The following is a 15965-nucleotide window of genomic DNA, read 5'->3' on the forward strand; positions in this document are numbered from 1 at the left end:
TTTTAATTAATGGAGCCGAAGGGAAATGAGTGTATAAATTTGCACCCTAGACACCGCTGAGAAATGCAGGCACTGACACTCCAAAGCCAGTGCTCCCTTTATGACAACTCACCATTCCTCAAAGCGGAGAGCCTCACCTGCTGATTCCTAATCCCAGGATTCAAATTCTCCTGAAATACCGATTGAGATAACATTGTTTATATAGCTGGGGAGCTACATATGTTTTGGTGTAAATGTCACCTCTCCTGGGAAGCCCTCCTTGATTAGACCAGTTAGGATTCTCTTGATGAACTATACAGTTATTATAGTAATAAATTAACTATGTTTTACAACTATATGTATGGTCCCCCCTAAAACAATCCTGTGTACTTCTCTTTGGAAAAGGCAAATTAATTATAAAGTAGTTATTTTTACCATTTTTCTACCTGGGTAATAATATATAATAAATTTCATGAGGAAATGCTCTCTTCACTTCTGTGTTTGCAGTCCCTCCCATGGTGCCTGACACATAGTAGGTGCTCAGTGAGAATGGGTTTAGTAAATTAATATTTACCTATATGTGCATAGTATATGTTTAAAGTACATGGCTGTATATTTCCCTTGATTGTGAATACTGAAGTGTTTGCCTATCTCCTAAGTCTGTCTGGGTACAAAATAACCTTTTTTTTCCCCCTCACTTTCACAGGACTATACCTTGACAATGTATTTCCAACAAGCCTGGAGAGATAAGCGGCTGTCCTATAATGTAATACCTTTAAACCTTACTCTGGACAATAGAGTAGCAGATCAGCTTTGGGTGCCTGATACCTACTTCCTGAACGATAAGAAGTCATTCGTGCATGGAGTGACCGTCAAGAACCGCATGATCCGCCTGCACCCGGACGGGACTGTCCTGTATGGCCTCAGGTCTGTAGCGTCCATTTCAAAACTGAAATTTTCCCGAACGAAACGATCACTGCTTTGTATTGGAGGGGTGCATTTTGGGCTGTTTTTCTCACTCCTCCTTCAGGTCTGCTGATAAGCAGTTAAACCTCCTATCCAGTGGACCTCTGATAGCTTAGATGAGCATGCTCACAAAGGGACTTAGCCCCAGCTAGGGCTATGTTTTTCCGGAATTATATTCCAACATCAGCTGCTGATCCGAAAGCTGCTTTCTTTGAGGAATAGAGATCAACAATACCAAAATAGCTGAGACATAAGCTTTCCTTAAAAAAAAAAAAAAAATTAAGAATTCCTAATACTTATTTGAATGTGGCAGATGCTCTTAAGCTGCATGAATGAGGTCTGGTCCTCTGACAACAGGAAGGCTTTGTGTGCCTTCTCACCCTCCAAAGAGCAATCAGATGTGTAAATACTTTTAAATGTACCTTTATGTCAGAAAAACATTGTGATGCTCTCCTGTTTGGATGAGGAGACAGTTTCTTCTTGTAAAGTTTATTTTGTATTAGAAGTAATAGATGGTTTTCTTGAAAAAAAAATGAAGAAAACAATATCTTACTCTGAAAACATTACAGTATAAAGAATTATCTGCATTATAAGGAAGGAACTCTAAATTCTAAAATGGGCATTTGCCTCTGATCTATTCTGTTTTACATTAATATGGAGTTACTTTATGACAATAGTATTATTTAGTGAACATTTGTTAGGGTCACACATTGAGCTAAATGCTTTAGTGCATTGATATCATTAATCCATAAAACAGCCTCCTCAGTTAGAAACTGTTATGATACTTATTTTCAAATGAAGAAACTGAGGCTGAAGCAACTTGCCTAAGATGACCAGGAAAGTAAGCTTTGAGGATAGGATTTGAACACTGTTCCAAGTTCAGAACCGGAGCCCTTAACCATGACCAATACCCTGGGATGACTCTCACTCGCATGTCTTTCTTATCTGGAATATCTCATTTGCATTATCTGCTATGTTCAGCATGCCTGACTGGTGTATTGTCCTAGATCCCTAGAAGCCAGCTTGTATGTTTGTTTATCATCTTTGTATCAAAAACGGCATTTGACTATCGCAGGAGGGAGGAAGGGAGGCCGAGAGAGAGCATCTTTGTATCCTGTGTTAGTCACAGAAGGGAAGGAGATAAAATGGATACCAGCATTCCTCAGATACATGCCTTAGAAAAGAAAAAAATAGTAGGAAGATAAGTTAACCAGCAGTGTCTGCAAGGATTCTACCAAAAAGCGATGGACTTCGAAAGGCCTAATGGAAATAATTGTGTTATCAGATACATTGTGCTAAACCATCATCTGGAGTTAACTACAGAACATGCGGTATTGATGAGAGGGTGACCTTGTGGGCACTGAAGGAGACAGGGAATGAAAAGAGGTTGTAGTTTACCCTTTTTAAGAGTTAAGCACAGAAGGTGGTCAGAATCCTGAAGAAGGCGGAAGGCGGCGTCGAAGTAGTAAGTTAGCCGTTCAGCAGTAGATGGGGGCGAGAGGACTGGCAAGTGCCGGGCTCTGGCTGAGCACCAGACCCAGCGCTGGATGCGCTCTGCCCATCAGATCATCTATTCCTCACCGCAGTCTTACAGAAATTACCCTGAGTCTTCCTCTTTCCTGGGGATACCCACCTTAGAACAGAGAATAAGTCGTATTCTCTTTGGTGTACCCCAACACTGACAAAGCACCTACACGCTACATAAACTCAGCAAACACTGTCAGTGAATTCTAAGTGCACAGATGCAAAGTGGAATGGATGGAAAAACAACAATCAGAATGGCTTTGGAATTGAGAGGAAAAAGAGAAGACCCGTGTAGGTGGTAACTATGTATTCTTTATCTTGTCAGGCCAATAATCAGACAAAAAAACTGATGACTGTTCAGTCCTTATCGTCAAGATGCCCTGGACATAATTGCTGTAATTAATTCCCAAAGTAGGAAGTTGACACTCTCCCGTCCCGACTTCCAGCAAGGGCTGTTGACAAACTGTGCAGGTCCCTGAACACATCTGACATGCATAAAATGAACACTTCTGGACAGAGATGGCTCATGAATCGTGATTGTTCTGTCAGTTGTATTGTTAATTCTGAATGTGAAATTAATAACAAGGTTTTCCAGGAAAACTATAAATGTCCCATCCCAGTTTGTTCTGATAAAGAGTAGAACAATTTGTTTCATAGCTGGAAATTTAATGCAGACCACATATTCCCTCATCAACTCCAGGAGGTTCATTTGCGATAAATAAATAAGAGTAATTCAATTAAAATGACCATTGCCAAGGTTGATTCGGCCCCACTTAGCCTGTCTTCCTACTTACTCACCCCCCACCCCACCCCACCCCACCAGTCTCTATTGCTGATGGTCTAGTAAGACATTTATCTTACGTCTATGTTCAATAGTGGTGGCATTGAAACAACACTTAAAATAGTAATAGTATTAGTATCAGTAGCTAATACTTATTAAATGACTTAGCAGGTACTTGTCACTGTGCCAGAACTTATCTCACATAATATTGAATTTAACCCTACAAAATGGGCACTGTTGATTTTGTTTGTTTGTTTGTTTGTTTGTTTGGGCATTTTATTTTGTTTTGTCTTCCTTCTTACTTAAAGAAACTAAGGAACTTGTGTATAAAATTTGCACAGATACTACACAGGACAGCATAGTATTTGGACACAAAAATGTTCTTGATCACCATTCTCTCCTGCTCCTTAGGTACTGGCAAGTACTTAGGTACTGGCAAGCTCCTTAGGTACTGGAAATAAAGAGTAGTAGGAATCACCTGAGAGCACACAGGAGAAAAAAGAAAAGAGATTAAGAAAAGTTGGATGGTAACAGCTTTCATTAGCTCCATGGACACAGACTTTGTTCTTGTTTGATCAAATAAGGCTCTGAAGAACAATAGGCCCCAGTTGTCTCTGGAAAATGCATCGTTAGGTCTCAGGTTCACACCTATCCCAGTTTACTAATGGATGCCTTTTGCTATGAGGAATTCTGGGCACAGGCAAGATCCTTGTGAAGAACTTGGTAGTGCCAGAGTTCACCAGTCTGAATGGAAAAGCAAATTGTGAAGGCAACTGTGGAGGCCTCAACATAGAAGGCTGGGACAGGGAGAGCTTTAAATATCAAGGGACTGACCAAGAAATCCAATAGAACAAGGTCTCTGAGCTGAGTGTCCTGAATGAGTGAATGAATGAATGAGTTCAAGGCAAAAGCAAAAGGCTTAAACTTCCCTCCTGCTGAGATTCATAAAGATTGGCTGGAGAAGATGGTGGGGGGGAGGTCATTCAGAGGATCTGAGTAAGCTCCTTTGTAGGGTTTTTTTCCAGTGAAGTTTTCAGGTATTAAAACATAATAAAGATATAGAAAATAGCATGCAAAATATTAATGCTTGTTGAATTTCATGGTGAATATGTACGTGTTCTTTGTGTTATACCTTCAACTTGTCTGTATGTTAGAAAACTTGTATGATAAAATTTGGAAAAGAAAAAATGTTGTGTTTTAGAGCCGTAGGAATCTCTGAAAATATCCCTGAAGATTTAAATCTGCAGCCAAGGAATATTTTTTATCTCTTGGAAGTAGAGACTCATCTATGCGTGACATCTACTTTTAATAGCTGTGTCTGAAAATGAGGTCATCTCATCTCAGAGGATATGTGGCTCCGTGGGTGGGACCCATGTCCACAGAAAACCAGGGTAGGCCATAACCCAGGGAGGAGACTGGTCACAGCTCTTACGTTAAAACCGTGATAAACTTGTGAAACCGTCCTCCTGTAAAGGTGTGCTGTGTCCATTGCTTCTGACTGTCTGCAGCAGGAGCTGAGTGTAGTAATGTCGATATATTGTGTTTGGAGAGCAAGTGTTTCAAGGATAGCGCCCAGCTACTCAACAAGCTTACGTCAAGGTGCAGTGACCTTGGAGAGTCCAGAAAATGGACACTGAGATTTAGAAATATGGAATGTATTTTAGACGTTATATGGTAGGTTTTATGTTTTCATTCTGGTTAGATTTTTGTTTCCCTGTCACCAAACCACATGTTAGCAGCTTACTCCCAGTTATTCCATTGCTTTTCAGGTTGACAGTAGTTTTAAAGGCACTGGAAACAGAGTCCTAATACTGTGCAGAGAGATAAATGGACACAATTGGGCAATGAAACCAACTTTCTTAACAAAATAGACTGATAATGGAGCTTGGGTTTCAGTTTGCACTCTTGTCACTGAGTTCTTGTTTAACCTTGAGATTTTTCTCCAGGTTTTAATTTCCTTATATATAAATGAGAGCCTGAATTAGATAATAACAATATTTTTTACAACCCAACCATCCTCTGAATCAATGATCAATGAATGTAAAATTTGTAAGCTAACATCAGACATGAAATTAAAACTATATATTTAGAGTAGCACAGTATATGGTGGGTAGTAAGTGTTCCATGTTATTTGCTGTCTAATAAATAAGTAAATGTTGGGGATAGTTGATAAATAGAACAGGACAGGAAAAGCTTTAAATATCAAGTCAGTGGTTTTATATTATAGAATTTTATCCCAGTTACCTTTTCATGATTCTGTGAGGTAAGAGATTAGGTTCATTGTCAAGAATGAGAGGAGTAGGCATGAACAAGTGAAGAGAATGGGAAAGGTCTAGGCCAGGCATATCTGGATTAAGTAAGGGAACGACTAAAGAAAACATAAAGGATGTTCAAACAGTCTTGAGGACACAAACTTAGTGGAACCAGTGACCTCCAGCATCGCACTTGGCAGCATGAGATCGAAAGCAAGGAAATGAGAAACCTGGCTTGAGACCCAAGTGGTCATGGCAGCTCTGAAAACCGTCCTGTTGCCCTAGCCCAGTGCCTCATGTGTAACATTTAATCCAGAGTTGTATAACTCATGTATTAAATGAGTTAAATTACTCATTTAAATGGTTTCTCTGAACCTAAGCCTTTCCTTTCATTCTCACCATGCCTCATCACTCATCTATTTTCTCAACTGACTTGAAAATCTACAGAATACAGAAATATTTTTTTTTCAGTGATGAATTTTTACAAGCTTTAAATTTATAGTTTATGGCTACATAATAATGAAATTCTTGAATATAGATTCTCACCTTCCCTCTTGGCTGGTTGATAGCTCAATTATACCAACTTGATCATAAAATCAAAAACCTCCTGTATTTTATGATACTATTTAGAGACTTGAATCAGGAGATAGAGGTGGAGGTAAGGAAGAATGGTTTCTTGGGAGGAACCCAGCTATAGAATTGGTGACACGGGACTTTTCAGTTGACTAAGCCGAAGAACCCCCAGCAGTATATAAAGCAAGAATTTCAAACAGATGAACTATATCTATTTTAAAATTAAATTGACCCAATCAAATCATTTTCAGAACAACTTCACGGAAAAATGACATTAAAGTACAGGGTTTTTGTCAGTGAAACCAGCCAAAGTACTAGCAGGGGAAAATCAGGTTTAATCTGGTATTAACATGACATCATAAGGAATGTGGCAGAGATGCAATTCAGACAATTATTGACTTAAAGAAAGGATATATTTATTAGCTTTCAAAAAGCTGATGGATAATTCTTCTGTTCAGAGACTCAGGAGCCCTGCATTCTATTCTTAAAATTAGTGATTCTTATAATTACTCATTTAAATGAGTTCTGAATTTTTTTCTAGCTCTGAAAATCCCAAAGTCCAGTGATTTTGTTAATATATGGCATAAATATATATTTTTAGGACTTCCACCTCATTATGCATACAGCAATACTTAACATGGTATTTCAGTGCTTTAGCAATTGCATTTATCTCCTTGAATAACATCTTATGAGTTAGGAAAGCAAAAACAAGATCATTGCATTCAGGTATGCAAGAAAGCCTATATTGTCAACTAATGGCATTTATTGTGAACATAACAATTTATATTTGTATTAAAACTTAGACCCTGAGTCCAAACTGGTCAGCATATTATTTATGCCAAGTCATTAGCATTTTATTACATTATTTAAAACTCTTCAACAAACAATTAAAACAAACCCTTTCTATTATGAGGTGATACATATTTAATATTGAAAAGTTAGAGAATTCAGATGAGTTGTGAATAAAATTATCATTAATTCTACCACCCAGAATTAACCAGTAATTTATACTTTGCTTTATATTCTTCCAGATGCATTTCTAGTTAAAAAGGCATATAGGTAGTTTTTCATAAAAACAGATGCACATTATACATACTGTTTTGTGATCTTATTTTGTTTTCTTTAACAGTGAATGCATCATAACCATTCGCCATGCCAATAAACCCCTTCTAACCATCCATCTTTAACCGTTAGAGAACACATTTGGGATATAATTCTTTATTTACTATAGAATATGGTTTATGGTTGTGAGACAAAGTATAATATGTGGTGGTTGCAATAAAATGCAGAACTACTATTTAAAATTTACTTAATATTTTAGTGAGACACAGGCAAAGCTATTTGTAGCACAATTTGTACTCTTATAGTTGTGCTGTTACAATTTATAGTCTCATTGGTTAAATAACTGGCTTGGGAGATGTACTGGTGTCTATTTTATTAGGGTAGTTCTCATGGAAGGCATGACTTCCTCACTCTTGCAGTAGTAACTGACCCATCTAAAAATAGTTGTTTTTCATTTGGCCTTAGTGGGGAGCCCTGGACTTCATATGTCTATACACCTCCCATATGTAACATTAGATCAGAAACATGTCATTTCTGATTAAAGGTTCACATTCTTCAAGAAAGACTCAGGAGGAAGCAGAAGATATTTCAGCTATCCCCTGCTATGCATGTTCTGTCATTGGGAAATGGCAAAGGATAATGTTAGCCTGTAATGAATTCAGGCAGGCAGCGTTTATTAATTTTATCTTCTTCCTCTACTCCTAAAGCTCCACCACAGGATAGTAGGCACGTGAATATCTGAGTAGCCCTTCCACATTGAAATGTAGCCTATCAAACATTAATATATCAATTTTTCACTCAGATTTGCTAATTGGTTTAATTCATTTTCATAGAGATATTGAGTGACTATCTTTTGTCAGGCAGAATAGCAGAAATTTTATTAAGACTATCAGTCCTCCTGACCCGAGTGTGAGACCCTGTTCTCGAGATTTTCTCAGTTCTCCTAAGCAAGAAAAATCACCTTCATGTAGCTCCATCTCTGTGGCACAAGGTGCGTATCATAAAGTTTTACAGAATGCATCCCCTGTAAAGAGCTGTAAGAAATTTTTTCCAAGGAATGTTTTGCCCATCATTTTCCCTATAAAATAAAATTATTTAGATTAAAATAAATTGGTTTACAAGTAGTTTCTGACATCTTCGAGTTCATCTCCTTTTTCATAGAGGAGAAGGAGATTCAAAGAGGGAACTGACTATCCCTAACGTCACACAATTAATGACCAAGGACAGCGTAGAATCCCAAATGCCTAACTCCTCACCCAGGGAGTTATCGCTGTTGCTGCTGTCGCTGCCAGAGTCATTTGTTTTCTCCTCGGAGTTACCATTGTCAGCAAATATGTCAAATCCAAATCAAAAATAGCAGAGTCAGAATTACTGCACTCTCCAGACTTAGAAATGGAGGTGGTATGTACTTCGCAGCCCTGGGAAATAATCCAGGACTCTTTCTGTTGCCACATTTTGCTTGATTTCTAGGTAAAAACATTGAAAGAGGAAAAGAAAGCCTAAAAGCCTATCTACCTTGTTTTTAAATATTGCTGACTCACCACATTCCTGTAGTCAGTGGGTCTCCTTTCCTGTCAGCTAGATGCATCCCTACCTGTCCTCATATCCACTGATTTCATTCAAATGATAGACACGGTGGCAGCACTGAAGCCCAAAGGTGAAAGGACTGTTGCAGAAAAAACGAGTTGTCAGGCTCCAGGGGTTTCCCAGTAAGGGAAAAACCAGCTGTACTCCCAGTGAAGATATGGATCTTTCATCGTAAGCCAAAAGCACGAGTGCAGTGGTGTCATTGAATTGGGCCTGGTCTGCAAAGGGAGGAAGCTTTGAAAGCCACTGAGGACATGCCATGCATGGGCTTGTTAATAGATCCATATAAGGCATTGCCATACGGACCACATCCCGAGCTAGTACTTAAATATTCCCAATTTCATTAGGAGTGAACCTTCTAGTGGATCACAAGAATACCATCAGCATGGAAAGAAGCCAGACCTCTGTTTTATTATATTTGGGTTTACTTTATTTTAAGCAAAGTATTTCCTAGTGGGCGATTAGAGTTGTTGCTAGTGTGTGTGTGTGTGTGTGTGTGTGTGTGTGTGTGTGTGTGTNGTCTGTGTGTGTGTCTGTGTGTGTGTGTCTGTGTGTGTGCGCGCGTGCGTGCATGCATGTGCATTTAAGGGTATAAACATGCATATGTCAGTTTATATGCATATATTTATGTATACTTTTTTTTTTCTGTTTGTCCCGCATTAAGACTGAAGAACGACAGAAGGGACTTCTGTAAATCAAGCCTTGAAACAATGCACAGTGTCCTCAGCATTAGTTTAAAGAGAAAGTTTTCTCTAACCCATTTGGAACAACTTTTGCACCATCCTGATTTCATGAATTCAGTGAATTTTGCTGGCAGATTTTGCTAGCAACTGGCTTGGCAAAATGGGAAAATTCAGAGTTAGACTAGATACGCTTTGTGATGAGTTCACTCATGACAGAGTTTTCATTAAACCAAGATCTGTTCAAAGCAAACATAAGAGAACACTTGTTTCATTGAGATAGTTATAGTCATGATAGTAAGAATAACATTTATTGAGTAATTTCTATATGTGAAGCCCTAGATTACCTACTTTAAACAATCCCATGAAGCAGGCTGCTATTAGCTTGATTTTATAACCTTAATTTTATAAACTTAAGTTTGGGGGAAGTAAGCAATTTGCTAGGGAGTTTCAGGCTCAGAAGTGAACCCAAAGCCTGTAATCTAAGTCACTTCCCCAGAATCTGAGAAAGTGCAATCTCTGCTTAGGTAGATGGCTGTAAAAGACTCTTGGGGAAAAAACAGGTACTGAAAATGTTGCTGGATGGAGAAGAATGTAGAGCCTCAATTACCAAAGCTCCTGAAAGGAACCTCTGATGGCCATTCATTTCCACTGTAGAGAGATTCCCATAGTCATCATTCATAAATAAATGAGTCTGACTCTCTCAGTCCTAAGCAGGACTCCACAATAGGGACCTATGCACTGTTTGTGGCTAGCCTGTACCTGTTCCAATACAAACAGCACACACAGTCCTCAGGTATAATTTAATATCATCACTCCCCCTTTCATCCTTTATTCTATTTTTTTTAAAGATTTTATTGGGGAATTGGGGGGAGGGGAACAGTGTTGGGGAATCGGGGAAGGGGAACAGACAGGTAGAGAAATTGCTGTTTTTGTTCTTCCGTCTAGTTGTGGAGGACGTCACTTCACTGGCCCATATTGGTATGATCATTGCGCTCTTCCTGGGTGAGGCAGATCGGTCGCCTGTCTCTGGACAGCCGCTCACAGCAGCTCACAACAGCTGCTGGCCGCTCACATAGCTCACAGCAGCCCACTGCAGCCCTGCTGCAGCCTACTCCGTTGCCAGCGACTCACGGCTGCCCAGCTCCAGGTTGAGCTGTTGTTCACCATCTTAGCTGTAGAGGGCGAGCGTCACTGGCCCTCAATGTGGGATCCGAACCGCAGCCCGCTGCTCAGAGCTGGTGCTCCCAAGCGAGCTCTTAACCAGCTGAGCCACTCAGCCAGCCCTCATCCTTTATTCTTGAAGGGTTTTCTTCTATGCAGCTGTTTACATGTGGGAAGTCATTTTTGTTTGCTTGTTTTTGTTTCACATCTCTGAATACCCAGGTTCAAAAGAGAAGCAGTATGCACATTGGGATACAGGGATTTTGAAATTCTGTTCTGTCTCAGAATTGTGCAGCCATATTGTAGAGCTTCAAGAGGGCGACAGACTAGGGAGTAGCAGCCACTGTAAGATTCTGTCAATTTAATTAGCCCAAAATACAAAGCGTAAGTGGAAGTGAGGAGGCCACCTGGCTTCTGTGGCTCCCGGAGTTCCTGAAGGCTGTGCGAGAGTTACCCTGTCCACAGGCTTTTCTGCTGGATTGAAGAAGCTCTGTTATTACTTCGTAATCCAGGAGGTGATTACCTATGGAACAGATATGCTTTCATGTCAGGGTTTTCCAGACATCATTCCCTCTGTGAGATTCTCGGCTCTAATCCTAGCATCAGCACTCTCATCTGGAAAGGAAAAGCAGAGAATACTCAGCCATTAACCATGACTGTAACTTGCAGACAACTGGAAATGTGGCTTTGTCTACCAGACTATTGGGAAAGATCCCAGAGTACACTGAAGAAAGCCTGTATTTATTGTCTGGAACAAGTAAACTAGATTTCTTTCACTGGGGTATTTTTCAGTCTTATTTCCTATAGGAGAAAAGAAAACAAGGGGATTAAAAAAATGACCCAACCTATGGAATTCACCTCTCCAAATTTTTTGTTAAAGACTTTTGGTAAAAGTTTTAATTACTTGATTTGCTAAATGGGTGGTAAGCCTACCCTCTCTCTTTATTCTGGACGTAACAAATAAAGCAATCTTCCCTTTGGAAACCAAACCGTGTAACAGGTTAAAGACGCAAGTCACAGTCACCATATGATGAAATGTCCCAGCTATTTCGCTTCTCAGGAGCAGCTCATTATCTGCACTCTTATGGACAGAATGAAAGGCATCAAAATGTTCAGTGTCCATAAGTCTTTGGAGGAAGACAGTGATTCCATCTTGGATTGTTCCCACCAGCCGTAATAGAGACAATAATTAGCACTTTATATTTTAGCCACTGTCACAGGCTGACAACTGAGGGAAACTACTAAAAAGATTAGAATAAAGGTCAAAGCTTCTTATGGCATCTCTGCGTTTTAGATCATTGCATGGTGAGGCCACAGAGGAGAAGCTCCCTGGAGTAGCTAGCTGTAGTGCCGAGTGTGAAGAGCAAGGGTTTGGAACCTGACTGCCTTTTTCAAGGCTTTCCTCTGTCACTAACTAGCTGTGGCCCATCGTTCTGAGCTTCAGCTCCCGCATCGTAGTAGAGGGCTTTATAGTACCTACCGAGTAGATTTCCTGCAGGGATTAAATTGAAAGAATACTTGTAAAACATTGTAAAGTATTTGGCACATAGCGAGCCGTACGTAAAGATTAATTGCTATTTTTAATATTGCTACATGTATTCTAATTTTGACCCCTTCTGCTGTTTCCCATCATGATTCGCATGGGATGATGGTTGGTGGTGCTAAATCCTTATTATGTGTCAACACTGTGCTAGGTGGACACAGAGACAAATGAGACATCTGATACTTGACTCTGAAAACTTGGGGGTTAGTGGGGGAAGGATATATGTAATAGAGAGATGAAGAGAAGTAGGAAAGGATACTAGGTAAGAGCCAGCTTCTGGAATTTGTTTACATATGTTATAGGCTTTGTGCTTTTGGAAAAATTACCTAACCACTCTAGGTTGAAAATACTAAGATCATTTCACTTATGAGAATGCGGTCAGAATAAACTGATGTAACCCATGTAAAGTAGCTGGCGCACAGTATGTACCCAAGAAATGATGACTGTTGTGGTGGTTGTGATTATTACTAGTTACCCAGAGAAGTATAGTAGTCAGAATCAGCTGGGTATGTGCCATGTTTCATCCCATCTGCTAGATACTAATATAATTCCATCTTTAAAGAAAAGGAAACTGAGGCCTGAACAAACTCAGTAACTTGTGCAAAGCAGCACCACTATAAGTGCCTAAGCTGGCACTAAGATCCAAGTCTGTTTGACTCCAAAGCCCATGCCCTTTGGATTCTAACAGGTTTAATGCAGAGAAATGACCAAGTGCATGGAGTGGGAGGCAGCAGAGCAGACATGGACATAGTCAGAATTTTCATAAGAGTAATAATAGCTTGATGTGTGTGTAGTGCTCCAGAAAGAAGCTTGAGAAAATGCTAGAAGCTCTAACTTATGTGTAATGAGTCAGGACCTTTGTGGTCAGGTGAATTGCTGAACGTTTCATTCAATCGTGTGTGTGTGTGGGGGGGGCGGTTACAGGAGTGACTAATTCAGACATTGTCCTCATCTGTCTCTGGAAGCTGGCACTTAGCGAAGGAAGCATATAAACCACCAGCAAAAAGCTATTTAATAATAAATACGAGACCTGAAAATTATGATTAATTCTATGAAGAAAACTAAACAGAGTGAATGAGCTGATCAAGAGTGACTATAGGAGAGAGGTGGAGTCCTGCTTTAGGAGGTGACATCGGAACTAGACGGTATTTCTGACGGCTGACAGCAGTGATCTGCGATATGAGCGTTCCAGTGAGAAAGGGGAGAAGAGCATGGTCCTGCGGGCAGGACAAGCTCGTGTGCTCACAGGAAGAAAGTTAAGTGACACTACTTTACCCAGAAATTTCCATTCCCTCCCTTGCACATTATTGTGTCTCCTGTTCTTTATCCATAAATGCATGTGTCTCCCGTTCTCATTGGACTCTCTCCATTAGAACAGAAGTGTCATGAGAGCAGGGGCCTCTTTTCTTCCTCACTGTATCCCAGCATCTTGACCAGAACCTGTCCCAGAAGAACCAATGAAACAGTATTCGTTGAATGAACATATATCTGAATGAATAATTGTGATTTAGCCCCAGCACTTCTTACTGTATCTGTCCAACTACCTGACTCTGTTTATCAGTTGAAGGGGATCTGTATGGTTTTCCTCAAATTGATTTATCAGTATTATTTTTGTCTCCATGAAGGCATCTCATGCAAAATCACATCTAATGTTTTTAAACAACGGAATTACATTCTGGGGTAAATTAAGAAGAATAGCAAGAGAAGCATAAAATCAAATTGATATCATTTAGAACCCAGTTATCAAAGATTGTTATGTTTGGCTGAGGTGGAAAAAAGCCTGATTTTCCTACCGGCTAGTGCATTTCTCTTTCTTAGTGGGGGAACCATATTAGCAGAGAGACCGTATTTGAGGTGATATCAACTTCAGCAGATGGCATTTTGAAAACAAAGACAGGGTCAGCAATTGTCATCAATTCAGCTTCCCAAATTGTGACTTAAATACAATTATGAGTTGACTGTAGAAATTCCCCTTTGCATGGTGTCTGCTTTGTTACCTTATCATTTGCACTCAGTGGTATTGTAAAGGACAGAGATGTGAAGGTGCAGAACATTGTGTCAAGGTGGAATTTAGGTGACCCATATTAGCCTTTTACCACAGAAGAACTCAATGAGAAAACACTTTCTAATGAGAGCAAGTGCTTTTCAGCCACACACCTCAGAAAATGTATTACCATTGAGTTCAAGGGGGGGTGTTCTCTTTTACTCATGATAATCAAATGGTTTATGACTAAAAACGGGTATAACTTCTTGTTGATTACAGAGCAGAGATATCACATTCTTTGCATAGAGTATGTCTCTGTTATTGGTCTACCTTGTCTATAATTCAGTGTATGTGTGTGTACACATGCACACACACATATGTGCTTTCTCTGTGTGATAACACACAAGGCCAATGGTGGGGGGAGTAAAACGTTGACAACTGTGTGGTGAAAAGAAGCACTTAAATTTGCTCAGAACCATATTTTCCCAAATTCGTATTTTATCCCATTTGGCTGGAATCGTGGGCTGATTTTTTCCTTTGAGAAGTTAGATATAAGGAACAGAACAGTCAGTCTTATGTCTGTGTAAAAGCGGCTCATAGCATGATAATGAGAAAAACCTCCTCTAACTCCAGCTGGCTCTTTTGTAGCTGATTTAGTAGGTGACCAAATTGTATATTCCGCTGCTACACTAATGTTATTCACTAAGGGTTAATCCATGGAGCCTTTTTACACAGTCTCTACACACTCAGCCGTCACCCTCTGATGAGGGGATGAGACAAACCATAGGACTGTTTTTTATTTGATCATAAGTGGAGTTACATTCAAGGAGAAAAAATCTGCTGGCTAGGGGCTTAATAGGGTTATGCTTTGAAGAAACAGAGGGGAAATCAACACAGGAGTGAAAATGAACTTCTAAATTCTAGGTATAAGAAAAACGGTGTTTTACTCTGCGAAGCCAACTTCCAAATAATAGGGATTATCAGACATTTCAGTTGGAAGAAACTTAAGATTCTGAAATCACCTGAAAGGCTGAATTTAGTCTTGTCACTGGATAGGTTTTAGTTTTAATGTTTGTTTTATTTTATTGCAAAAATCTCAGACACCTTAGACAAGGAAGAGGTTATTATTCTATGTCACTTTTCCTTTCTTTGTGATTTTGCTCTTTTCAGTTGGTGCTAGGGTTTCTGTTTGTTTCCATCGTGAGCAGGATGCTTGGCTCAATTTCCTCTCTTGTGGTATTTTAAAATTGTATACAATCAAGTCGCTATCATTCAGTGGCAGCCTTCTTTAATTTCAAAAAGTGGCTTTGTCCTTGCAAGTTTTCAGTTTTCATAGGCACAGATATAAAAGAATATAAAATATACCTGGAGCCAAGTTTACGCAATAATTGCCTCAGTTGCTGCCTGCTAAGACCTGGTAGCAGTGGGGGAAGGGCAGGGGAGGGTTTAATTCTCTGGTCCAGGTGCTGCTGTCAGCTGCTGCAGACATAGTTTTTTGCTCAGGAGAATGTCAGGGTAAGGGCTTACCTATGTTGACAACCTTCACTTCAACTGAACATGAATGTTTTCTTTACGTGAGCCGTGACCTTTCTGTGCTTTAAAATATGGCTTTCAGTTTCTCATTTCTTTCCCCCACCGCTCTGTGGTAGAGAGAACAGACTGAATCAAGAGGGATTTGGGGACACCAGACTTCTTGACTTCTCTTGGTAGCACCATCTGCGTGAACAGATGGGAAACATGTCACAGGGCTAGAGGGGGACTCCAAGATAAGAAAAACAAAAACAAAAATGAGAGAAATGAAATGAAAAAGGAATGTGATGGAAGGATAGAACAGATGAGTGCCAGTGGCTGGGAATTCTTTGCCATCTGA

The 15965-nt window shown here is 39.8% G+C and overlaps 1 protein-coding gene across 2 annotated transcripts in view; it reads left to right on the forward strand.

The window, feature by feature from the left end:
• GABRB2 (gamma-aminobutyric acid type A receptor subunit beta2) overlaps window positions 1-15965 on the forward strand; it is a 218847-nt gene that overhangs the window by 71008 nt on the left and 131874 nt on the right. For both annotated transcript variants that reach the window (XM_019664092.1, XM_019664093.1), the window contains exon 4: window positions 686-906. In XM_019664092.1, coding sequence (XP_019519637.1) covers window positions 686-906 — 221 coding nt within the window. The remainder of the gene's footprint in view (window positions 1-685; window positions 907-15965) is intronic.

This window comes from Hipposideros armiger, unplaced genomic scaffold, assembly GCF_001890085.2.
Source record: "Hipposideros armiger isolate ML-2016 unplaced genomic scaffold, ASM189008v1 scaffold_416, whole genome shotgun sequence".
Classification (NCBI taxonomy): domain Eukaryota; kingdom Metazoa; phylum Chordata; class Mammalia; order Chiroptera; family Hipposideridae; genus Hipposideros; species Hipposideros armiger.